General features: G+C 40.6%; 1 protein-coding gene across 23 annotated transcripts in view; it reads left to right on the top strand.

Annotated features, from left to right (window-relative positions):
* Ptprt (protein tyrosine phosphatase receptor type T) overlaps nt 1-23378 on the top strand; it is a 1176099-nt gene that overhangs the window by 947159 nt on the left and 205562 nt on the right. For 16 of the 23 annotated variants that reach the window (XR_004119009.1, XR_004119008.1, XM_031372635.1 and 13 more), the window contains one exon: nt 3761-3790. The exons of 5 other annotated variants lie outside the window; for them this stretch is intronic. Coding sequence is in view for 16 of the 18 variants with exons in the window: in XM_031372635.1 (XP_031228495.1) it covers nt 3761-3790 (30 nt within the window). In the remaining 2 variants the exon portion in view is untranslated. The remainder of the gene's footprint in view (nt 1-3760; nt 3791-23378) is intronic. 2 more of the 23 variants (XM_031372630.1, XM_031372628.1) reach the window with 1 other exon arrangement.

Raw genomic sequence — 23378 nt, 5'->3', positions numbered from 1 at the left:
AGGGTTTCTCTGTGTAGCCCTGACTGTCCTAGAACTCACTCTGTAGACCAGGCTGGCTTCGAACTCAGAAATCTGCCTGCAAATCACTGTCATTCTAGGAGTTTCTTTCACAATGGCTCAAAGACAGCACTAGTTTTGGTGACCACCAAGATAACTCAGAAAAGGTTTCTGGAACAGGCTGTCTGTGTTTGAATGGGAAGAAGGAAACATGCTGTTAGGAGGAGGCGGCCCTGAAGAAGTTAACCTTGAATGCTGAGAGCAGAAAATAGAGAGGACCAGAATGTTGAACACAGTCTGCTCCCTAAGAGGAAGTGGCTGCAGATCTGGGAAGAAACACAGCCCAGGACAGTCGGTTTCCAGTATCTCCACAGATGCAGTCTTTGAGGGGTGCCTTCTCAAATCCTTGGGCTCTTCAATTAAAATTAACAGTAACATCGTCTGCTTTTGTAAGGAAGATTCAACTAGCTGAGGCTTGGGGCATCATCAGGGCTGGTCTGCTCTTTATGCCCCATTTTCTTATGTCCTCAAACAATGTAGGCTACATGGTGGTTAAGAACATGACCTTTGGAGAGATGATGTCATCAAATTTTCATACTGGTTGTGTCATCTTCACATTTGCCTCTGTTTCCTCTTTTGGAAACTTCTCTTCAGACAGTTTAAGGAATATACAAGTTAATCTGTGGTAAGGCCATAGGATAGTGCTGGTACCTAATCATATATATATATATATATATATATATATATATATATATATATATAAAATAAGTATATACACATATATACATGTGTATATACTTATATATGCGTATATGTATGTATATATGTATATATATTCATATATATATATTGTCACTCTCTCTATTCTCTTGGTGATGAAAGAGGCAACAAATTTTATATCTGTAGCTGAGGTATGATATAAACCACCTTTCTTCTATCCTTAGCCTATTCCAAATATAGATTAGTATTAACTAATATTAATTTAGATTAGCATAATTTCTTTAAAAGACTATATATATATATATATTATATTATTTGAATATAATCCAACTAGAGTAATCTGATGTGAATAACCATATACCCATGATTATTTCAATGTTTGAGTTGAAGAAATTGGAACACAATTATGTGATCCAGGCCACTCTGCTGTAAATGGTAGTATCGACATGGTGCAGCTTCTTTTATTCCCGTGACCCAAAAGCTATTTGATGTGTCTATCATCTGTGGCAACAACTTAGTACAAGGATCAGGAGACAGGTTGAGAGGAGGAGTCTGCTTGTCTAAAATGTCACAGTAAGCTGAAATTACAACACTACCCTCTTGCTTCTCACATTGCTTGACATATGTAAAACAATCTATTTTTTTGCTGTAGCAAAAGGCCTGAGATGGGATAAGTTATAAAGAAAACAAGCCTATTCCTCATGGTTCTGGGGAAATCCAATGACATGCTATCAGCATCTATTCTTCTTTTGCAAAGGGCCATCTTGCTGTAGCATCACATGGTAGGGAGGTACCATCCTGTAAACAGGCTGTGCGTGCCTTCGTCTTCTTACAAAGCCACTAGTTCAGATATGTCCCTGACCCTGATAAACCATCTCTGTCTCCATCTCCATCTTCATCACCTCCAGCAGTTCTGTAATTGCATCAGTACGTGAGTTGGGGGGCTCAAGTTACACTACCAACTTCCAAGGAGACATTTAAGTCATAGCAAGAGATATTTGAATCCTGAGCTTCCTGCTTCTAAAGAATAGCATTTCCTGGTACTGCACTAGCCATTGGTGAAGCAGAAGAATGACCAGTGCCAACATGTATGACTAGTGAATGGAGATTTGATGACTTGCCATGACTTTACCCAATTTCCATCCATCACAGATTTTTGGTCTTTCCATTTCATTCTCGAGGGCCATTATTCATTTGGTCTAGGATTCTGAAAAACTTGGGGGGCGGAGCAGGGAGTGTCATTGGATCTTGCTCTGCTGTGATTCATTTTTCCTACCTCGGCCTACTGAGAAAGCGTGATTTTTTATGTTTTCTTTCCATTCACTTTTCGTCTAGACTTTTAGGGTTATTGGTTGGGGCTTTGATAGCCCTGCCTTGAGGGCTTTTGCTACTTCGGACTTGAAAGGCAGAAATCCAGAGTTCTGAATATGTGTTCACATCCATGTGGCTATAAAGACCGAATCTTCCCATGACAAGCAAATGGGATAATAATTGCAATTAGTGAAATAATTCAAGAGGGAAGGGAACTATTCTTGCTTACTCAGGCAGATATTTGGGAACCTGAATTTCCTAGCAGTTTATCATAGTCCTCAAATGTATCACAATGTAGATAAATCTGATATGAAATAAAATATCCCTATTTATTTTCTTACAGCATAAGATAAATTACAACAAAGGGAATACAGTGGACATACGTAAATTTTGTGATTGCTTAGAAGCCAAGAGCTAGTGGTGACATTAGGAAAAGTCTGAAGACAGCAAGTTTTCAAGCTTCCATTCAGAAGCCTGAGTTGTTAGCCATATGAAATGTTACATTATATAAAATAGATACAAATGACAATTCCCTGGCTTTGGTGACTAATAAGGGGCCAACAGATCCACTTTTATGATATCTTCCCTCTGACCCCTGAAGAATTTCTGGAATCTTGGAATACAGTTGGAAAATCATTGGCAGTAAATAGAACATAAAGTCCCAGAGTTTATTCAAGTTAGGATCTGTTGACACTCGTGTTAGAGTGCTTCTTTCTCAGTACATTGCTTCTTCATGATGATGTTAAACTTTGCCTTGGTCTTACTATGTAACAACTCTGAAAGTCTAAAGATGTAAAGAATTATTCTTTATTCTGCCTGGGTCTTCACTCTGGGTGGGGCATAAAGGAAATGGCATGTTTCTGTTCTGTGACACTCATGGTCTCAGCTGGGATAACTTGTTGGAATTCTAGCTTGGGCTGGAAGGACTGGGAAGTACCTGGTCATTTCTTCTCTTTGTGTAATCCCAGAGCTTCTCCATGCCCTTTCTCTAGCATGGCAGCTTTGGGAAAGTTGAATTTCTTACACGGAAATTCCGGCATCCAATAGAGGGCTCCAGATAAAAGAAACTACAAGGCTTCTTTAAAAATAATAACAAAAAACAAGCAAACAAAACACCTAGCTTGGAAATTCCAGAATACAGTCTTACTACATTCTATTTGTCACCCAGGTCATCCATGACGCATTACTTGGGGTAGATACTACACATGAGCCTGGGAAGTGTGGATGGCAGAACTATCCAGATGTTGTCAAGATGGTTCCCTGCTTTTGCTCTTATAGAGTAGATTTGGAGGTGATCTTTCCTGATGAAAGGTGCTACTGTGTCTGTGTTGTTGCTTGGATCCCAGGAACACTGGGATGTAGAAGTTTGGTAGCCTATATCTAGGCTTCCACAGAAAACTTATCTATGACCTTCAAAAATCCACAGTTATAAGGAAGTTTGTTTGATCTGTCCATAAAGAAGAACTTTTAAACAGTACAAACAGCCAGCACTAAGGATGGCTTCCTCTGCATGAGATGATGAGTCTCTCTGTCAGAGGTGAAGGCTTGCTCGCTTCTTCTGTCACTAATAGTAGCTGATGTTTAAGATGCATCTCCTTGAGGCCAGGGTTACTAATATGATGTGCATTTCTAAGAATCATGATTTCATATAAATCTAATTCTTCTTTGTTTGTCTTTTCTTTTTCCCCCCCTTTTGGACATTTCCTTCATCTGACTGCCCATCAATCTATAGAAGAAATGCTTATTCGTACTCCTATTACTTGTAAGTATCGAGCCGGTGTTAACCACTTTGTGCCCCGTAAGGGAGCCTGTAGCATGCGCTTCCTCCTGCACCAACCGATTGATTGTCTGTTGGTTTCTCATATACACCTCTGTCTAGTCTTCTGTAGTCCAGAAGGTTTTTATTTTGTATGGTTCCCTTTCTGTTTGAAAATGCGCTGTCCTTGTTTCTGTCTATTCTGTTCCTGTCATCCTGATTTTTCCCTCATATCTTTGAAGGTTTGAGGAGTTAGTTCTCCTTTGTGAGTGTCAGTTTCTAACTAGCAGCACCTCAGTTCCAGCAGGAGGGGAAGGTAAGACAGAGTCACAGACCTCAGAAACTTCTGGGTCCCTTTGTACCTCTTCAGGGAAGAAGTAGTCTTGGGGACTTAAGGGATAGAAAGGAGGTTCTTTCTGATGTACCAGGAAGACTACAGGGAGTCCTGACTTTATTCCCACCTAGCCTCAAGGATGACAGAAACATCCAAGGTCTTGGCTTTCAGTTGAAATTCCCTGTTTGGCTTTTAATATTAATTATGTCACTTTATCCATACATTTTGTTCTCAGCTAATGATGGCTGCTGACTTACCAACTTTTTACACTTACTAAATAAAAGTGACTTTAACATCAAATCAGAGCTTTTCAAAACATGAGGGTAAAGGAGAAGAAATTTTAAATAGTAGATCCTTGCTGAGGAAAATTTTGAAAACCACTGAAATACTCCCATATTCCCAACATGCATCTCTGGATTTGGAAAATGAGAAATATGAAATAGACAAATATGAAAACCCATCACATATTCAGCTAGCATAAGGATAGGACCAGAGCTCAGAATGCCAGGCTCTTAGTCAACAGTATTGCCCTCCATTGTAGGTCTTCCCTTACCTTGGCAAACACAGCCTTGTGAGAAACCCTGGCCTCACAATAGCCTCTGCTGAAACGTCCCCAGATAGAGATGAAGCCACAAAGTTGCTTCCTGATCCATCCTGCTCAGTTGGTGTCAAGCTGCGAGTGGAGAAAATGATATCACTACCATCATTCTTTATAGAGACCAATGTCCTCCACCACTACTACCAAAGGTCCTGGAAGCTATATCTTACCTGTTCATTTAGCAAACACACATTGAGCATGCACACTGTACTCCAGTTAGAGAGAATGCAGAAATAGCAAGGACCTTCAACACCATCCTATGGTACTCTTGCCTGTCTAAAAGATCAACATGAACAAATAATAAAATACCATGTAACAGTTCCCATTTATAACCTACTCCAATCTTGGCAGTGGTGGCAGCACACATTCCTCACTAACCACCCCAGTGTTCTTGGTTCCCAAATGAAAGATACACACACACACACACACACACACACACACACACAGCCTTTATATTTTAATATGCCTTCAGCAGCTCAATGGCCGGGCCACTCCCTAACCTCCACATGGCTAACACACGCTCCTCTGATATTCCTGAGTTATTACTAAAATCTATCTTCCATCTTGGTTGTCCTTTGTTGGAGGGGGGCAGGGGCCGCTCTTCCCTAGCTCTTACATGTCGGCCGTCTCTCTGTTCTGCACCTCGGTGTGATGTCTCCTCTCCTTCCCTGGCATGGTGGCTATATCTCTTCCTGCTCCTTTCTCAGTCCCTTGCCCAGAAATCCTAAAGTCCTGCCTCTGTCTCTGCCCAACTATTGGCTACCTGCAACTTTATTTACCAATCAAAACTAACTGGGGCAGGGTCCCTCAGTGTCTTCTGTGCGGATGTGCAGATTCTCGTGCAGTTTGGGGGACCAAATTTATATAAGTAACATTAAACCAAATCCACAATAATACCAGTTAAAAAATATGTATAGTATAGGGACACCAAATTAAGTATAAGCTTATTAATGTGGATGGATGTACTTACTAGTGGATTTCGAGGTAGATTTACCCAACGCTGGAGAAGTGAACATTTTGACTGGTCTGAATAGCATTTTCAAAGCTGTGGACAAGTGATACAATGCCGCTGTTGTGATGGAATGAGAAGGGGCTTTAGGATTCGTGCAGTTTTGTACTCAAGTCTTACCTTGGCAATGTTCCTAGACTCCAAGTCTCATTTTTCTGATACCAAAGGGAAATTTTACTTAATTCACAAACTTGCCTTGAAGAAAGAATGAGATGATTTGGTAAAGTATTTCTGCTCATGAAATATTAGTTTTCTCCCTACTGTCTTTCAGAAAAAGGATGGGTTTGTGACAGTGATGATGGCCCTGGGAGGTCCACTGATCTTACAAGGGTTCTATGGAATCCTCAGTGGGTGTGGACACCTAGTAACTAGCACATATTCTGTGTATATTCGCAATCTTTGGGTTAGCTGGTCTACATGCCATATCTAGACATGGATTCTCTGTTCTGCACTGTGCCAGAACCTTTGACAGAATCAAAGATGAGCAGTTAGAAGTATTGTAGACAGGTATTCAAATACTTGTAACTCAAGTGTGATGATGAAGAGAAGCCTTTCAATTGGTATGAACATGAAGTTCTGTGTAATATTTTTAGAACATGAAACTCAACAAGGCCTATGACATGAAACTTATGCGAGTGCTGGGAAGCATATGTGTGTGCATGGGATATGATGGTTCTCTGATAATATTCATACATTTATATTCCTCAATCCCAAAGCGCCTGTCGTATGTCACTGTAAAGAAGTCTCTGCAATATTTTGCCTTCCAGAGAGATGCTGTAGGTAATTTAGTTTTTCCTAGAGCATCATCTTTCCATACCTAAACTCCAGAAAATACTTGCCTGTGTTGAACCATTTGCACACCAAAGAGCCTGAACAGATAAAGGACACTTAATCTTCCTGAATAGGACAAACAACTAGTATGTAACAGGTATCTGTGCATAATTAGTTTACTAAGTCCCCATCAAAGTGCAGTTTGGTAGGCAAGCCTTTCTAACATCTCTCAGCAGTGAATGGGATGGAGAATGGACTAAATTGAAAACAGAAGCATCCATGAAGAGCGAAATGGCTAGGAGAAAAGAAGAGAAATATGACCATAGATATGTTAATTTGAGGAAGCTGGTAGAATGCCCAAGTAAAAATGTCCGGGCAACCTTGGGAATATAGAATAGAATCTAGGCAGGAGGAAGGTATTTGCAACTTTACTCTGAGGGTGACAGGGGAGAATATGGGGTAAGACAATTAAAACTCAAGAAAGAATAGAAGCAAACAGAGTAAAGGACAAAGACTCCTAGACTGAACATCTTTAACAATCCACAGGCAGGGGTTAGAAGGTGGATGCAGGATGACAAAGCAAATAGATGATAGAAGAGAAGAGATGTCACTACAGGAGAGGCATAAAGCTATAGCAAATGCAACAGAAGACAAAGGTGGAAGGTGAAGGGACAGCCAGGGCATTCCAATAACCAGAAGTCACTTGTATGTGTTATGCCATAAATGGTGGGCATGAAAGGGGGTGAAGATGCTGGAGATCAGGAAACTATGGAAAGGGGGATCTGGAGGTAAGCTGTTTAGAGACAAAGATCAGCCTCGAAGAAAGAAAGATGGGTTTGGATCATTGGACTGAAAAAGGCAAGGTGGGAGAAAAAGAACAGAAAGGAAATGGGTCAACAAGACGGCTCACCAGGAGAAAGTGTTCATTCATAAGTCTGAGAACCCAAGATGGTTCCCCAGAACCCGCAGTAGAAGGAAAAAAAGCCCGTTCCTGAAGTTGTCCTCTGACATCTATAGGCATGCTATAGTGTACAAATGTCTGTTCTCTCTCTCTCTCTCTCTCTCTCTCTCTCTCTCTCTCTCTCTCTCACACACACACACACACACACACACACACACACACACACACATACACACACACACACACAAATAAAGTAAACATCAAAAAATAATAAAAATCAGAAAAGGCTGGCAGACAGACTGACAGTGATGGTTTCCATGTTCCCTACTCTAAGTGCTGGAGTAGATCCCGAGTAGAAGCCTCAAACCCCTGTTCTTCAGGACACAGACCAGCAACCTCAGCAACAGGAGGAACTGTGGCAACTGCAGCATCTAGAACCCAAGTAATGCCCTGAATTAGAACCTGAACTATGGCAGCGCCCTCTGCTGAATTGTGTTCGTATTACACTTTAAGAAGCAATAAGTAAACCAGAAGCCCAGTTGTCCCATTCATAACAAAGAAAAGAAAAATGGTAATACTCAGCTCCTCGGAATCTAGAACACATTCTCTCCAAAATCCCCCAGACAGTCTATAAAGAAAACAAAGCCTCTGGTGTGGTTTACCTAACCAATATTTACTATGAAACCAATGCTAATTCACTCAACAAATATTATTGAAGTGCCTACTATGTGCTGGACTCCTGTCAAGGTTTTAGAAATTTAGGAATAAGTACCAAAAAGAAAAAAAAAGAAAATGAAAGAAAGAAACACATTCACTCATGTAGAAATGTCTAGCAGGAGAGAGACAAAACAGTATATAGCATAAAAATGGGATGAATAGAAGCTAAGACAAAGATAAATAAAACAGACACATGATAATATGTAGAATCTAAGAAATAGATAAACATCTATATCCTCAAAGCAAAGCAGCTTTCAAGCACTCACTTTCATTGAAAGGAGATGCACACACACACACACACACACACACACACACACACACACACATGACCAAGGTCCTTAAGCATTTTCTATAAGGGACCAGATAATAAAGTTTTTAGCTTCCTATTTGAAGTCTATAAACAATAATAGACAATGTCTGTCTGTCTTCCAATAGAAGACACTAAGCAATGCCACAAAAGCATCAGGCAATGGGCCATTGTTTGCCAACCTCTGTCCTAGATGTCGTAGGACTCATTCTGCTTTTCTGAGCTCCTACTATGTGCAGCATACTATACTTGGTGTTAACCATGAGAAGTTAAATTTGCTACTCTATCAGCTAACAAAGGGTGGAAATGAAAGGAACTTCCAGTTGATTCCTACTGTGTGCCAGGCTCCTTTAAACGAGCCTTCATGAGATCGTAGTTATAATCAGCTTCATTTAGATGTCAGAACCCAGGCTTGAAGATGTTTTTTATAATGCATAGACCAAAAGCAAAGCAATGGGGCCAGACTTTGAACTCAGGCCCACATGAACTCTGAGCTCTACCTGTTCTTCTCACTTAGCCCCCATTCTTGGGGAGAGAGAATGGCTAGAACAATGCATAGGGAGCCTTTGCCCAGGGTTCAAATGCAAGTCTGTCTACCTAGAAGGCCTCTGAAGAGAGTCAGAATGTACTAGGTTGCTGTTGGAGCTAACCAGGGGCTTGTTATGAGATTGGCCAAAACTATCTGTGACCAGGATATCAAAAGAGACAGTACAAGCAGAACTGTGAATCTGGAAACTCAGGGACACAAAGAATTTAGGAGAGCATGTATCTGTGCATGCAGCACACACACACACACACACACACACACACACACACACACACACACACCTATGGAAATTACATGTTTGGATGTCACACTTAGATCAGCATTCCTGATCTGCCTTTCCTATAAGTTTTCAACAATCCTGGGACCAGTGTGAGCCTCTATCCCTTCATTTACAAGATGGTGACATGACAGTGGCTTCCCAGAATAATGAAAAAGTATATATATGTAGTGTCACGAGATAATCAGTATCAGTAGGTATTTTATACCCGAAACCCTCATTCCTTCCATTCTGAGCTGACATAAATGCTCTGTGGGGTTCATATTTGCCGTTCTGTATTAAAGCAGCTCTCAGCAACTTTAGCTGTTCACTGTTTGCCTTTGGATAGGCTATTAAGAGCTAGCATGTGTCCACAGGTTAATTTACCTCAGAGTATGTGATAGGCACAGTGATTATTCTGAACAGGGACATTTTAGTCAAGTAAGTCTTTTAAAAAGTCACTAAGAATTTACCCACTATGGTGGCCAGGAGAGAGCAGTTTCTTTGGATGTGTGCTTTGTGCAAACGTCACAGAGATGGGAGATGACTACCTATCTCAGGCACTATTATATGGGGATCCTGGATTTTTCTTATGTATTTCCTGTCTCCCAGATTTCAGTGAATCTAATTTCTATAGCCTTTTGTAAGATCTGGGTCAAGTGCTGTCCCCTCAAAGGAGTCTTTCTTGATTATCTGACTTTTTAAGAATAGCTCCTCCCACTTCTCTGCATTCCCATTGCACTAACTTTGTGTGAAGGTCTGGAGAATGTGCGTCTTCAGGTTGTTTCTGTTTCGTGAGGGGTTATTTCTGTGGTTTCTGTTCCTCTGGCACATACACTAAGCCCCCTAGTAACCATATATAAATTGAATGAACAAGATGAAATCAAACAATATAACAGCCATAGTTAAAAATAAACATGGTATCATTTTTTAAATATTTTATATTTTCATTACTTTTTAACTGTAAGGCAATATTTGCTCCTGTGTTTGCATCTGTGTGACCTCGACACGTGATTTCATTTACCTAGTGTTGGTTTCCTGATATGTCAAACAGGGTTTTAAAACATGTAGATAGTTAATAGAAAATATATTTGTAAAATACCTAGTTCTTGGTAGGGCCTTTACCAAAATATAAGAGACCAGATTCTTCTCCATGATGCCTATACCTATCTACACTCCATAAATACCTGTTACAAATCAGGTATTCTTCCCACAGCATATTTAAGGAGGCATTTATAAATGATTATATCAGGAGATGCTCAAAAATCATTTTCTGTAATTCATCAGTCCCTTTGAATTAAGACAAAGAAAAAAAATAGGGGCAGATGCAAGACAATCAATAGCAATTACCCAGAGCTGACAGAAAACATGCTGACAAGTGGACAGCCAGGGCATAACCACAGTTTAAGGCCAAACCACCCTCCAGGGAACTGGTCTCCTCCAGTGCATTATCCTGTAGGCAAGACCAAGTCAGGACCATCAGTGCTGATTCATGGGCCCCACCCCAGCTAGCCCCAGTCTCTGAAACTGTAGCCTTCAGTCTTAACTGGAGCTGAGGGATATTCACAGTTGAACCCAGGGCCTCAAACATGCTAGGTAAGGGCATTAACACTGTGTAACCCCAGCTTCCTTTTCACTCTTTCTTTTTTTTATTAATCATGTATTCATTTACATTTCAAAGGATATCCTCTTCCAAGTTATCCCTCCACAAAGCCCCCATCCCATACCCTTTCTCCCCCCTCCCTTTTGCCTCTATGAGGGTGCTCCTCCATCCACTCCCCCACTCCTGCCTCACCACTCTAGCATCCCTGTACACTGGGGCATCAAGCCTTCACAGGACCAAGGGCCTCCCCTCCCATTGATGCCAGATAAGACCATCCTCTGCTACATAGGTATCTGGAGCCATGGCTCCCTCTATGTACACTCTTTGGTTTGTGGTTTAGTCTCTGGGAACTCTGAGTGGTACAGTCAGTTGATATTGTTCTTTGTATGGGGTTGCAATCCCCTCCAGCTCCTTCAGTCCTTCCTCTAGCTTTTCCATTGGGGTCCCTGGACTCAGTCCAGTGGATGCTGTGAGTATCTGCATCTGCATTTGTCAGGTGCTGGTAGAGCCTTTCAGGGAAAAACTATACCAGGCTCCTGGCAGCAAGCGATTTTTGGCATCAGCAATAGTGTTGGAGTTTGGTTTGTGCAGACGGGATGGATCCCTAGGTGGGGCGGTCTCTGGATGGCCTAGGTGGGGCGGTCTCTGGGTGGCCTTTCCTTCAGTCTCTGTCCCTTTTTTGTCCCTTTCTTTCCATCGTACAGGAATATTTCTGGGCTAAAAATTTTTGAAATAAGTGGGTGGCCCCATCCCTCAACTGCAGGCCTATCTACTGGAGTTGGCCTCTAAGGCAGGGTCACATTAAGTTGCTAGCACTGCATTTAAACATACAATCCTCCCATTTCAACCTCAAAAGTATCTTCCCTTATAGTCCTATGATACCAAAGCCTTTCTGGCTCAGAGTTTGCATAGTAAAAAGCATCTTCGATTGGTATTTTGTATGAAGGCTTTGAGAGAGCTCTCGTGACATCTTCAGCAGTCTGGTGGATGCGTACCTTCCATTGGATTGTGCCTTTGTCCCTGCAGCATTCTCCCTGGAATACCCCAGCCTTGTGTGCCTAGAAAGTGCCAATCTACTTAACAAAGGTCACACTTGTCTTATGGTGGCCTTCTCCACTTTCCATGGATCAGCTCCTTCAGTCCTTCCTCTAGCTTTTCCATTGGGGTCCCTGGACTCAGTGCAGTGGATGGCTGTGAGTATCTGCATCTGCATTTGTCAGGTGCTGGTAGAGCCTTTCAGGGAAAAACTATACCAGGCTCCTGGCAGCAAGCGATTTTTGACATCAGCAATAGTGTTGGGGTTTGGTGTCTGCGGACGGGATGGATCCCTAGGTGGGATATGTTTGGGATATGTTTGGATCTCTCTCAGGTGTGGCTATATATAGCAATAGCTCCATGGTCTTCATCCCAGGCCAGACAACAAATGCCCATGAAGAAATCTCTCTAAGGAAGGATCCTTTAGAGTCTCAAAGTGGGATCCACTTTCCACAGACTGGGCTCGCATCTTTATGACACTCATCTCTCATGCACTCACCTGTTAACTGAGCCATGATCGGCTTAGGTAACACTGCTTGGAGCAGCTGCATGCTCATCTCCTACTGTACTGTTCATTATCCATTTTCCATTACCCTATCAGTAGCTCAGTATGCAGAGCAATTCAGACATCTTTATGAGTGGATACCTGTGGTGGGTATCCCTCCCCCCATCTTGTTTTATCTCTATTGAGTTATATTATTCGATTCGGCATGAGTTGGTTAATATCCATTTTTATTTATTTTGGCATATGTTGATGGTAGGCGTTCAGATCACTGAAGACTTGTAGTTTTATATTGAATTCAGACTAGAAACATTGTATTCAAGGTTGCATGTCACAATTATAAATGCATGAAATTAATGAAAGCTGTCACAGTGAGATAGATATAAATGCAGTAGGCTAGATCATGTGTACAGATAAGTTTGGGGAGGGAGTGCTATTGAAGGATGCTTTATTGTTTATGTTATTGGATTAGAGTTGAACCATATTAGTCATGAATATCAAACAGAGCCAATCTAGAAGCCAGAGCTCTGTCACTTTAATCAGGGAAAATACAAAGTAACTATTTCTCCTCCAGAGATCAGAGAAGATGTTAAGATGTTTATTCCATACTTTCAAGTCTACACCTAAATATAAGCTTCCATGCCAACCAGGTATTAATGATGCCTTGAAGAGTAGAAACATCTGGCTCAGCTTCTAATGTTTCCACTCTACAACTGAGTTTGAATGCTACAAAGATGATAAAGGAAAGTGTGTGTGGGGGCTGTCTGCTGATGGAGAGGGGTGTCTGAAGTGTGGGTAGAGAGAAGGCTCCCATGTGGTCAAATCCTCGGGTTCTCTTTCTAGAAGGACAGACTTATCACCCAGAATAGAGGCTTTTGGACTGTCCTTTTCAGGACTTTCTGTTTGATGTTGCCCCTCTAGGTGTATCCAGTAGCCCCATGAGGTATATAATAGTCAACACAGGGTTGTCAAACCCTAGCTCCCATGGGGTTGCCTTAAGCCATAGCTATAACTATATCACTATTTGATTTCTTCTACTCTCTTCTTGACAGGTCAAGCCTGTCAGTCTCCCTGAGTTTCATTGCAAAATACCGTCTGTGACACTCCCACTGGCTCATATGTAATCTGGCCACTAGAGACAAACGGGCTTAAGTATGTTCTGTGCCTTTCCCTAGAGCATGCTTTCTTCCTAGCCTATGAGCACTTTGTGAATCAGCCAATTAAGGTAATTCCTTCCTTCCTTGTTTAGTAGGTAGACTCTAAAGGATCCTTCCTTAGAGAGATTTCTTCATGGGCATCTGATGTCTGGCCTGGGATGAAGACCATGGAGCTATTGCTATATATAGCCACACCTGAGAGAGATCCAAACATATCCCAGATAAGACTGTAGAAATACCCTTTTGTTGACACAACCCCGTTAAACCACCAGGGTCCCAAATACTCAGTCAGAGTAACTCTTAACAATACGTCTCCAGAACAGAAGCAGGCTGACTTCTAAAAGCACTACCTGCAGCATGCCTCTTCAAAGTAAGAAATATACTTGCAGACAGAACCTTCGGAAAGGTAGAACCGTGGGATGCACACACCGTAAATGCCTTTCTTGATATTTTAGCAGAGTGCTTTTAATGGAAGGAAGTGCTTGAGATAAGCCCTGAGATGCGCGCGCTGATGGTTAACGATTACATCTTGTTTGTGTGTAATGCTGTATCTCTACCGAAGTGCTTTCCCACACATTATCTCCTTGTCTGCTTGGGCTTGAGGGTATTTAGCAAGGTATTATGAGACAGATGATAGAGCTGGGCGTAAAAGAGCCCTGGGCATTCTGGCTCTGGCATTTTAGGGACATCTTTAACTCCATCTCTGGTTCCATCGCTCATCTATAAAATAGGAGTCGCAGCATTGTTTCAGAAGAGCTTTGGAGGGCGAGGCTTTCATTCAAAACCATGATTTCATACATGAGCACTGAGTTTATATAATGTTTATCCCTTCTTCTCCCCTCTCCAACTTTTCCCATCTCCCCTCTATTCCCTCTCAAATTCATGGACCTCATTGATGTTACTATTAGTGTGTGTGTGTGTGTGTGTGTGTGTGTGTGTGTGTGTGTGTTAATGAACACTGCTGAATTCACTTAGAGTTGCTGCTATATATATATATATATGCTGCTATATATATATGCTGCTATATATATATGCTGATATATATATATATATATATGCGTGTGTGTGTGTGTGTGTGTATGTGTGTGTGTTAATGAACACTGCTGAATTCACTTAGAGTTGCTGCTATATATATATATATGCTGCTATATATATATGCTGCTATATATATATGCTGATATATATATATATATATATATATGCGTGTGTGTGTGTGTTTAGGGCTGGCCACTTGCAATTGGACAACTAATCAGGGGCTCACCTCTGGGGAAAACAAACTCTCCTTCTCTCAGCAACTGTAAACTGCCTGGAGCTCGTCGAGTGGTGAGTCTTGCCCAGGTTGGCATGGTGACTGGTGTTGTTACTGTGCGGCTCTTGTTAGGCAACATTGTTGGGATTTCATGAATGTGGCTTCTCTGTCACATAGAGAAGACAATATCTACCAACTAATTTCTTTGTGTCAGTTGCAGAGCTAAGTTCTGAGTAATTAGTAGAAATGTTCTTCTTCTGAGGTGTTTACAGCTTAAAAGGGGCACGAGCAGGTCAACAAGTAGCTGTAAAATAATGTGCTAAGTGCACAAAGAGGAGTACTAAAGGTGTAAAGGGGAGGCAGCCATTGATAACTGTGAAGAAAGGTCTTTGGTATTCAATGACCCAATGGTGTCCTAGAAATATTTTTAATTAAAATAGAATTGCATCGCCTACCTCCTTCCCTTTTCTCCCTACAGCACCTTCCAAATACCTGCCCTCAACCCCTTCCATACTTGCCCACTCTCAAATTGATATAAACTAATCAAAAAATGTTCTTTGACTATTATAAGTACATGTATACATATGTATGTATGTATGTATGTATGTATGTATGTATGTATATGTGTATGTATGCATTTGGATTCAGAGTTGACCATTTGTAGTGAATAGCCATTGAGGGCCACATCCCTAGCAGAGGCCCTTTCTCCTCCTCCCAGTCATCATTGTTGTAGTTCTCTGCTAGGAGTGGAACCCCATGAAATTTTCCCTCTTACACATTAACGTGTCTTTTGATGTTGCCATTAATCCAGTTTATTCACTTTTCTAAGGAGAGACTATTTCAAAGTAGATTTCCTAGTATTCTGACTTTTACAATTACTTTTCTTCTTGACCACACCGTCTTCAAATACAGGCACAAACCCACACCTTTATTTTACATAGCTAGCTTTGTGGTGTCCTTGGGGTAAAAAGACTTTGCAAGGAAAATAAAAGGGAAAGAAATAAATGAAGAAGAAAGAGGAATGAAACGATTAGAGAAAAAAGTTTGAATCCTAGTTTTACTGCTTAGCAGCTGCAAATCCCAGACCCCTGGGTTTTAGTTTTCTTACCTGCCAATAGCACTGACATTCTTTGAATCAATGAACTATGTTAAGAGATAAAGTAGTAAAGTACATATACAGGGTGATTATCACTAGAAAATAGTGGAACTGTAGAATCAACTATTATTGGGTGTATCCAAGAGAGAAATACAGAGTAACAAAGATGTAGAATTATTGTAGATGGTGGTTCTTAGGCTTTATAAAAATTTCTCCTCTGAGAAATTTGTATAGGACACCTGTTGCCCTGGCATCCATCCATAGTGACACCAACAAGAGAAATCAGAGACAAATTGGTGACTCTGGCCAGAAACATCAATTTAGGCAATGTTATTTAATACTAGAAGACTCTGTGTATCAGTAAGCAGAGAAAAGGCTGCAGTTGGCAGTTTCATTTCCAAGATTGGTAAATTGCAAATACAGGTACTGAGGTGTAGACTTTTTCTGTATGATATAGCTGTCAAAACGTTTCATTAAGATGCAAGGCCCCACAGGTTGGGAACATAAGGCCTTCATGTTCTATTATGAAATGTCTCACCAGATGCATCACCACCTTCCTGAGGACAGAGCCCAGGTAAATCAGTACAAGGGTAGGAGCTCTAGAGAAAAGTAGGCAGTCACATAGGAAGGAGGCCAAAATCTACAATCTGGAAAGAAGTATTTGAGATAGTTGAATTCAACTACTTGGTGAGTACATACATATGGTAAAGTCCCCTAGCTTATTTATACCTGAAACCAGGGTTGAGGACCAACCCCAGTTGGAAGAGCTTGAGAATCCAGCATCATTGAAGATGGGTATTTGGACAAGGAGAGGCATGATCTTTATTTAACCAAAAACTTCCCATGAGTCCCTGGCTCTATAGAGTCATCAATTAGAATGACTTTATTTGTGATGATGGAGCCTGCATTTGACAAGCAAAGACTACAGAGGACAGGATATTTGCTGGTACCATTTCCTGTTTTAAAAACCACATCTATTTGGTTGTTTCTTTGTTCTTGTGAGTACATACAGGGTGAGGCATACACCTGTTGTGTCATGTGCGTAGAAATCAGAAGACAAGTTGTAGAAGTTGTCTCGTTATTTCCACCATGTGGGTCTTCAGGAGAACTCAAGTTGTCAGCTTGGTGGCAGGTGCTTTCTGCCCACTGAGCCATCTTGTCGACCTAACCATTTCCTTTTACATGTGTTGAGTAGAAACCCTTGTGCTGTTCATAAATGAATAGAAGTCACTTAAGAAATGGCAATACAATACTGTCCTGGGCACATATTTAAATTGTATGTAATTATTTGCTGACATGATTTTCTTATCAGGGTCTGGGTAACAATATGAAGAGGAAAGGCTTCTTGGCCATGACTAGTCTCCTAGGAAACATGTTCTTCACATGTATCAATCCATCAGCATATCATACTGCTTTGCTGCTGCTGAAATCTCATGTATAAGACAGAGAGAGAGAGAGAGAGAGAGAGAGAGAGAGAGAGAGAGAGAAATGGCCGAGCTGCTTTCTAAAGCAAGTTTTTGTCCCAGTGGCTTTGAACCCCTGTCCAGAACATTCTAAGAGGCTGGGGAGGGTTGCAGAAGTTACACTACCCACGTGCTTAAGTAGGAACACGGAAAGCATAGCACCATGAAAACGCTGTTGTTAATGGGAGACTTGAATCCTTGTAAAATGTGAAAATACAATTTTATTAAGCCTATAAACCAAATTGAGCCTCAAAACTAAGGAAGGGTACTTTTGTTTCAGAAAACACCTTAGCAACAATGTGCTTTTAAAGAAATAGAGCAAAGCCAAGAGAATCTTTGTAGTTTATTCTTTCTTCCCCACACCATTTATCATCTGGGCATCAACAGGATAAGAGATCCTCTCATAAAAAAAAAATCTAATCTCAGATCTAAACTATGGGAATAGAATTTTGGCCATTGGTTTTTTTTTTTTTTCTTTTTTCTTCCTTATCTTTTCTAAACACAAAAGGTACCATGAAGGAGTGGGAGTTAAGGTGTTATTTTGCTTTGTTTGTTTTGTTTCTGTTTTTAAATAGGAGACTTCATGGTGACTGTTTTGATCATATTACCATGGCTATGCTCCCAAGTCACTAGGGTGGGGGAGGGGAAACATGCTTAGTATATTATACTTCTATAATCTCACCTCTCATCATCTAAGAGTGTTGCATACTGGTTTTGTTTGGACCAGTGAGGAGAATAATAACCATAGTATAAACAGCCCTATTGTAAAAGGTACAAGTTTGGATTCAGCTGCTGGACTTTAGCACTCTCTCCATTCCTTCCCTCACTCAATTGTTCCCTCTCTCCTTTCCTTCCTTCCTTCATTCTTCCTTTACTTTTCTCTCATATTTTGACATAGGGTCTTGCTTTGATGTCAAGGCTGACATGGAGTCGTACCACCATCTAACGCAAGCCCCTGCTTCCTCGTCTGTGAATTAAAAATAGTAATCCCAAATTGTAGACTTCCCATGCAGACCTACCAGGACAGCAGCAGATAATGTTAGACAAGTAAAGAGTCTGCATCTCCTTTAAAATATTTTTAAATTAACTGACACCAAAAAGTAAAAGTTATAGACATCAGGAGAGAAACATATGATATCTTAGAGCTTAGGAACCTTGGGTGTTGTTTAAATCAGTATAATCAGTATAAACATGACCATCCTCTTACAAATGGATTTTTTAAATGTGGAATAAAACACACCATCTGTGTGTTCTACACTAATATATATATATATATATATATACATATATATATATATAATAGTGCACTATATGTATATATAAAATTATTATAATTTGGCTTTATGTCTACTTTTATTTTCAAGATTTTTTAAAAATTTTATTTATGTATTTGTGTGTCTGTATTTCTCTCTGTGTTCCCATGTGTATGTGTGTATCTGTACCCTGAAAGGCCAGAAAAGGGCCCCAGATCCCCTGGAGCTTGGGTTGCAGATGGTGGTGAGCCAGCTGATGTAGGTACCACTAACCAAATTTGGATTCTCTGTACGAGCAGCAAATGCTTGTCACTGCTGAGCCATCTCTCCAGCCCCACTATGTCTACTATTACTTTGCAATTTACAAATGCCTTTTGCACAGGTATTTCATGGAATCTTTATATTAACCCAATGAGAAAATTCCATTTTAAATTTAAGAAAAGGAAGGGTCACAAAGCTGACCAGGGACAAGGGCTTCCTGAGAAAGAGAACACAGAAGTGCCATTACTAGTGCCATGATCTTATGATGCATGTGAGATGCATGTGCTAAAGATTCTGAAAGAGACTTCTGGAAAGAACACCAACAAGAACCACAGCCTCTTCCCCACAGGGTCATTTAGGAGCCCAAGTCCAAAAATAACACGCAATGAACACAGTTCAAAGTTGGGTGTGACCTGAAAGTGTGTAACTATGGCCTCAGATTATAATAAAAGATACAGACAGAGCCGGGCGTTGGTGGCGCACGCCTTTAATCCCAGCACTTGGGAGGCAGAGGCAGGCGGATTTCTGAGTTTGAGGCCAGCCTGGTCTCCAGAGTGAGTTCCAGGACAGCCAGGGCTATACAGAGAAACCCTGTCTCGAAAAAACCAAAAAAAAAAAAAAAAAAAAAAAAAAAAAAAAAAAAAAAAAAGATACAGACAGAAACCACATAAGAAATATTTTATGTCTTTAAATACACTCTCTGTATAAATGAGACAAGAAATTAAACAGCAAAGCCACTGGTCTTCTTATAATTGGTATGAAATTTATAATCCACATTGGAAAAATAAGGGCAGAGATTAAGAGAGGAGAGGGTAGAGGTTGTTTTGTGATTGTTTTCTAAATAGGCCTCTTGAGTCCCACTTTTAAATGTAGTCTTTTAACACATTTTTTGTTCATACTAATGTCCTATAAAAGGATTGTGCTGTGAAGAGATTTGATTTAAATTCATCTGTACCAGACACAGGAGTAACTGATTATAGAGTCATCAAATGACAAACTTATTTCACATAATATGTCCCAGGTGATCTTTTCTGGGCAATTGAGGCTTGAAGACTATTTTTTTTCCTTTTTTTTTTTTTAAATAAATACATGATAGTGATTTCATGTCTTGAAAAGAATCATTCTGGCTCTTGATTGGGGTTGCATAAGTCTTCTCTCTCTCTCTCTCTCTCTCTCTCTCTCTCTCTCTCTCTCTCTCTCTCATTAAGAGCATCATCTGAGATGTTTCTGGAAGAAGTATTTTTTAATTATTTATTTATTTTATATATATGAGTATACTGTCACTGCCTTCAGACATAGTGGGAGAGGGCATTGGATACCATTACAGATGGTTGTGAGCCACCATGTGGTTGCTGGGAATTGAACTCAGGACTTCTGGAGGAGCAGTCGGTGTTCTTAACCACTATGGTCTTCTCATTGACTATGTAAGCACTGCAGTCTTTATGACATCAAGTCTTTGGTCTAGAAATGTCATTTGCCTTTTCATTTGGGTGGGTCTCCTTTGATTCTCTTTTAGAAGAAAGCAGTCATATTAACTACTCTACAAAGGGCAGTAGGCTGGGCAGTCATAAGAGAATGCTAATGTCATTTAATCTTATCTTGAACTCACTGGGTATGCAGCCTGGACTTTAACTCATCATTCAGTTGCCCTGGACTTGAACTCACTATACAAGCCAGCCTGCTTGTGAACCCACCATGTAGACAGCCTGGTCATGAACCCACCATGTAGACAGCCTGGCATATCTCATACTTCAGCTCCTGTAATATTTGGACTGAAGATTTCACTAACAAGCCTAGTTTCTTGCCTTTGTTTTGTTTTGAATCACCTTTTTTACATAGTTTTTGATGTGTAGTCCTTTGTGTGACCTGTGGATTTATGCCTGAAGGTCTCATTCTTTCCTTGCCATTACACATAGCATTGATGTTTCAAAATTCCTGTTCTCATTGTTCATTGTTAGTATATAGGGATAAAACTTATTTGCATATTTTGAAAAACAATTATTCCAATTGATTTAACTTTCAAAAGACAAATAAGAGTAAGTCTTAAGTGGAAAAATAACTTAATTCCCATACAAAATAATTTTCCTCCAATGTAGGCTATGAGCAGAGAGATCCCAGGGTCTGGCACCTACGAGCAGTTTATTATTTATTTACAAGAAGAAATATGCTAAGGAAAACCAAAGAGCTTTCAGATACTGATGATTTAACAATGGAGCAGGCAACTGTGAGGTAGTGAGCCTCCTGGTACAAGAGAATAAAGCACTCCCTATCTAGGATAGTAGAAGATAACCCAATAGTAGCTCCAGCAGTGTTGCGGTATTATGGTCCTCCCTCCTTGATGATGAAGAAGGAGAGCCAGTTCCCAGGTCTCTTTCAGTTCCCTACACATTTGACCCAGAGTCACAAAGGGCTCAGAAGCAATAGGGAGAAATCATTTTTGGTTTGTTATTTGTTTTTGTTTTTGTTTTTTTCTTTAAGGAAAAAAGTCCAGACCAGACTTATCTTTCTATCAGCTGCAGTTTATGATTGCCCATTAAACTCAATTGCTTTCTCTGGAGGCTGGTGTTGGGACCCATCATCTGTAGCCCAATGCCATCTATTCTTGCTTTCCCCAGGAGTGCAGACAGACAAGCCGCCTTCTTGGTGTACACTAATTAATTTATCTCATGCTTGTGATTTTACGGCGCCTAAGTGCTGGAGCATTTCTGTTTATTCTTCTCCCTGCAAAGCATCTCACAACGCATAAAGACCATGAATCTCCATTGCAAGCCGCCGTCTGTCTTGGGCTGGAAAACAGCCTGCCGGCTGCCTGATGTCTTGCTGGCACTGTCTCTTACAGCCAGAGTAACACGTCCATTAATTTATCCTTAATGACATTTTGACATACCAATCAGCTCATCAGATGTTCCTTTTGCAAGGCCTCTCCTGCACGGCCGAGCCAGGGTGCCAGGCCACTCCTGATGCATAATACATGAGACCAGCACACCGCTCAGTGCCTTTAACAAACAGACATGTCTGCCAGTCTGAGACTGCATGTTCCTAATGCCCCCTGCTCCCTGAGTGACCCACACTGATGCCTTCAGGGCAGTTGTCTCTTGCAATGAGGCTTGCTGTGCTTCAAGGAAGCTTGACAGGGCAATGAAAGGGTCCTGTGTTCAAAAACTTATTTGTGATATTGCCGTTTTGGGGAAATAAGGTCAGCAGCAACCCTTTGCCACACTCAATGGGCCAGGAGAAGCATAAGTTCCAGTAATTCAAGTGGATCTGTGGCGATCCTAATAGCTTGTGCTTCATGAGTATTCTGCTACTACTTAGAAATAAAAATCACAAAGCTAATATGATAATAATGAATATCAAAAAAGGAAAGGAAAGGAAAATTATCCTTAATGTCTTCACTCTTCTATCAGCCATCCACACAGATATACTACCTCGTCGTTGTAATCACAATGTAGACATGGTTTTATTTTTTCGTAGTTTAACTTAATACAATCCAGTTAGCGTTTTTCCATGTTGTTACATAGTTTTCATCTTTAATGGCACTCCATCATTTTAATAGTTGCATAATATTCCATCCAGGGGATGTATTGTAATTTACTGAGCCGCTTCCCTATTGTTAGACATTTATGAGGCTGTAATGGATTGCATGCTATTAAATAGAAGCTCCAGAGGAGGTAAAAGACACAGCGGGCTCTGAAGACTGAAGAATTGGGCTTCAAACCCACCTGTTCCCTTTACCTAGTTTATGCATTTAGAATTAACCCTCCAGGGCCCAGGATTTCTCATCAATAAAACAAAAAGAAATAACCACCACTTCATGGTGCTATTATGAAGCTTCAAGCTGTTTTTAAGGTACCAACCACACGCAATAGAATCTATGAAAAATGGAAGTATTCCACTTAAACATAGGTACTTCTGGCAGGAAAAATTCCCCACTTTGACCCCAAAATATCTGGCAATGCTTACAGATCTTTTCTTTTTAAAAACAGGGTTTCACTGTGTAGTACAGACTGGCTTCCAATTGGAAAGTCTCCTGCATTAGTCTCCGAAGGTCGGGGATTATAAGTGTGTGCCAGCACACCCAGCCAGACATTTTTTAAGGTTATATCTGAGAGTAATGGAGGCCCTGGCATCTAGAAGGTTGAGATCAAGGATACTAATAAACATTATGTATTATCTAGAATATCTGCAGTGCCACAGTTGATAGAACTAGTGTACATAGGAGCTAGAGTTGTCCAGAGTCACTTTATTGTATATGCGTTATGCCCTTTATTTTCACTATTATTTATATTTCCTTAGAATAAAGTCTCAAGAAGGTAGAAGATCTAGCTTAAATGGTATTCATCCTTAAGCCCAATGACAGTGGGAGGGGCTAAGTGTGGTCCTAGGTACTAGCAGAGGAAGAGCAGAGAAGCGGCATTTGTTCCTCTGTTGAGCAAGGAATGATGTCCTATAGATGAGTACTTCTCAAAGGACAGAGCCCAGTATCTCTAGGAACTTGGAAATATACAGATTTTCAGTATTTCCCCAGACTTACA

The sequence above is a fragment of the Mastomys coucha genome, unplaced genomic scaffold (assembly GCF_008632895.1).
Source record: "Mastomys coucha isolate ucsf_1 unplaced genomic scaffold, UCSF_Mcou_1 pScaffold15, whole genome shotgun sequence".
NCBI classification, from domain to species: Eukaryota; Metazoa; Chordata; class Mammalia; order Rodentia; family Muridae; genus Mastomys; species Mastomys coucha.
Note: the sequence above shows the minus strand (reverse complement) of the source record. Positions and strands in the feature narration are given on the sequence as shown.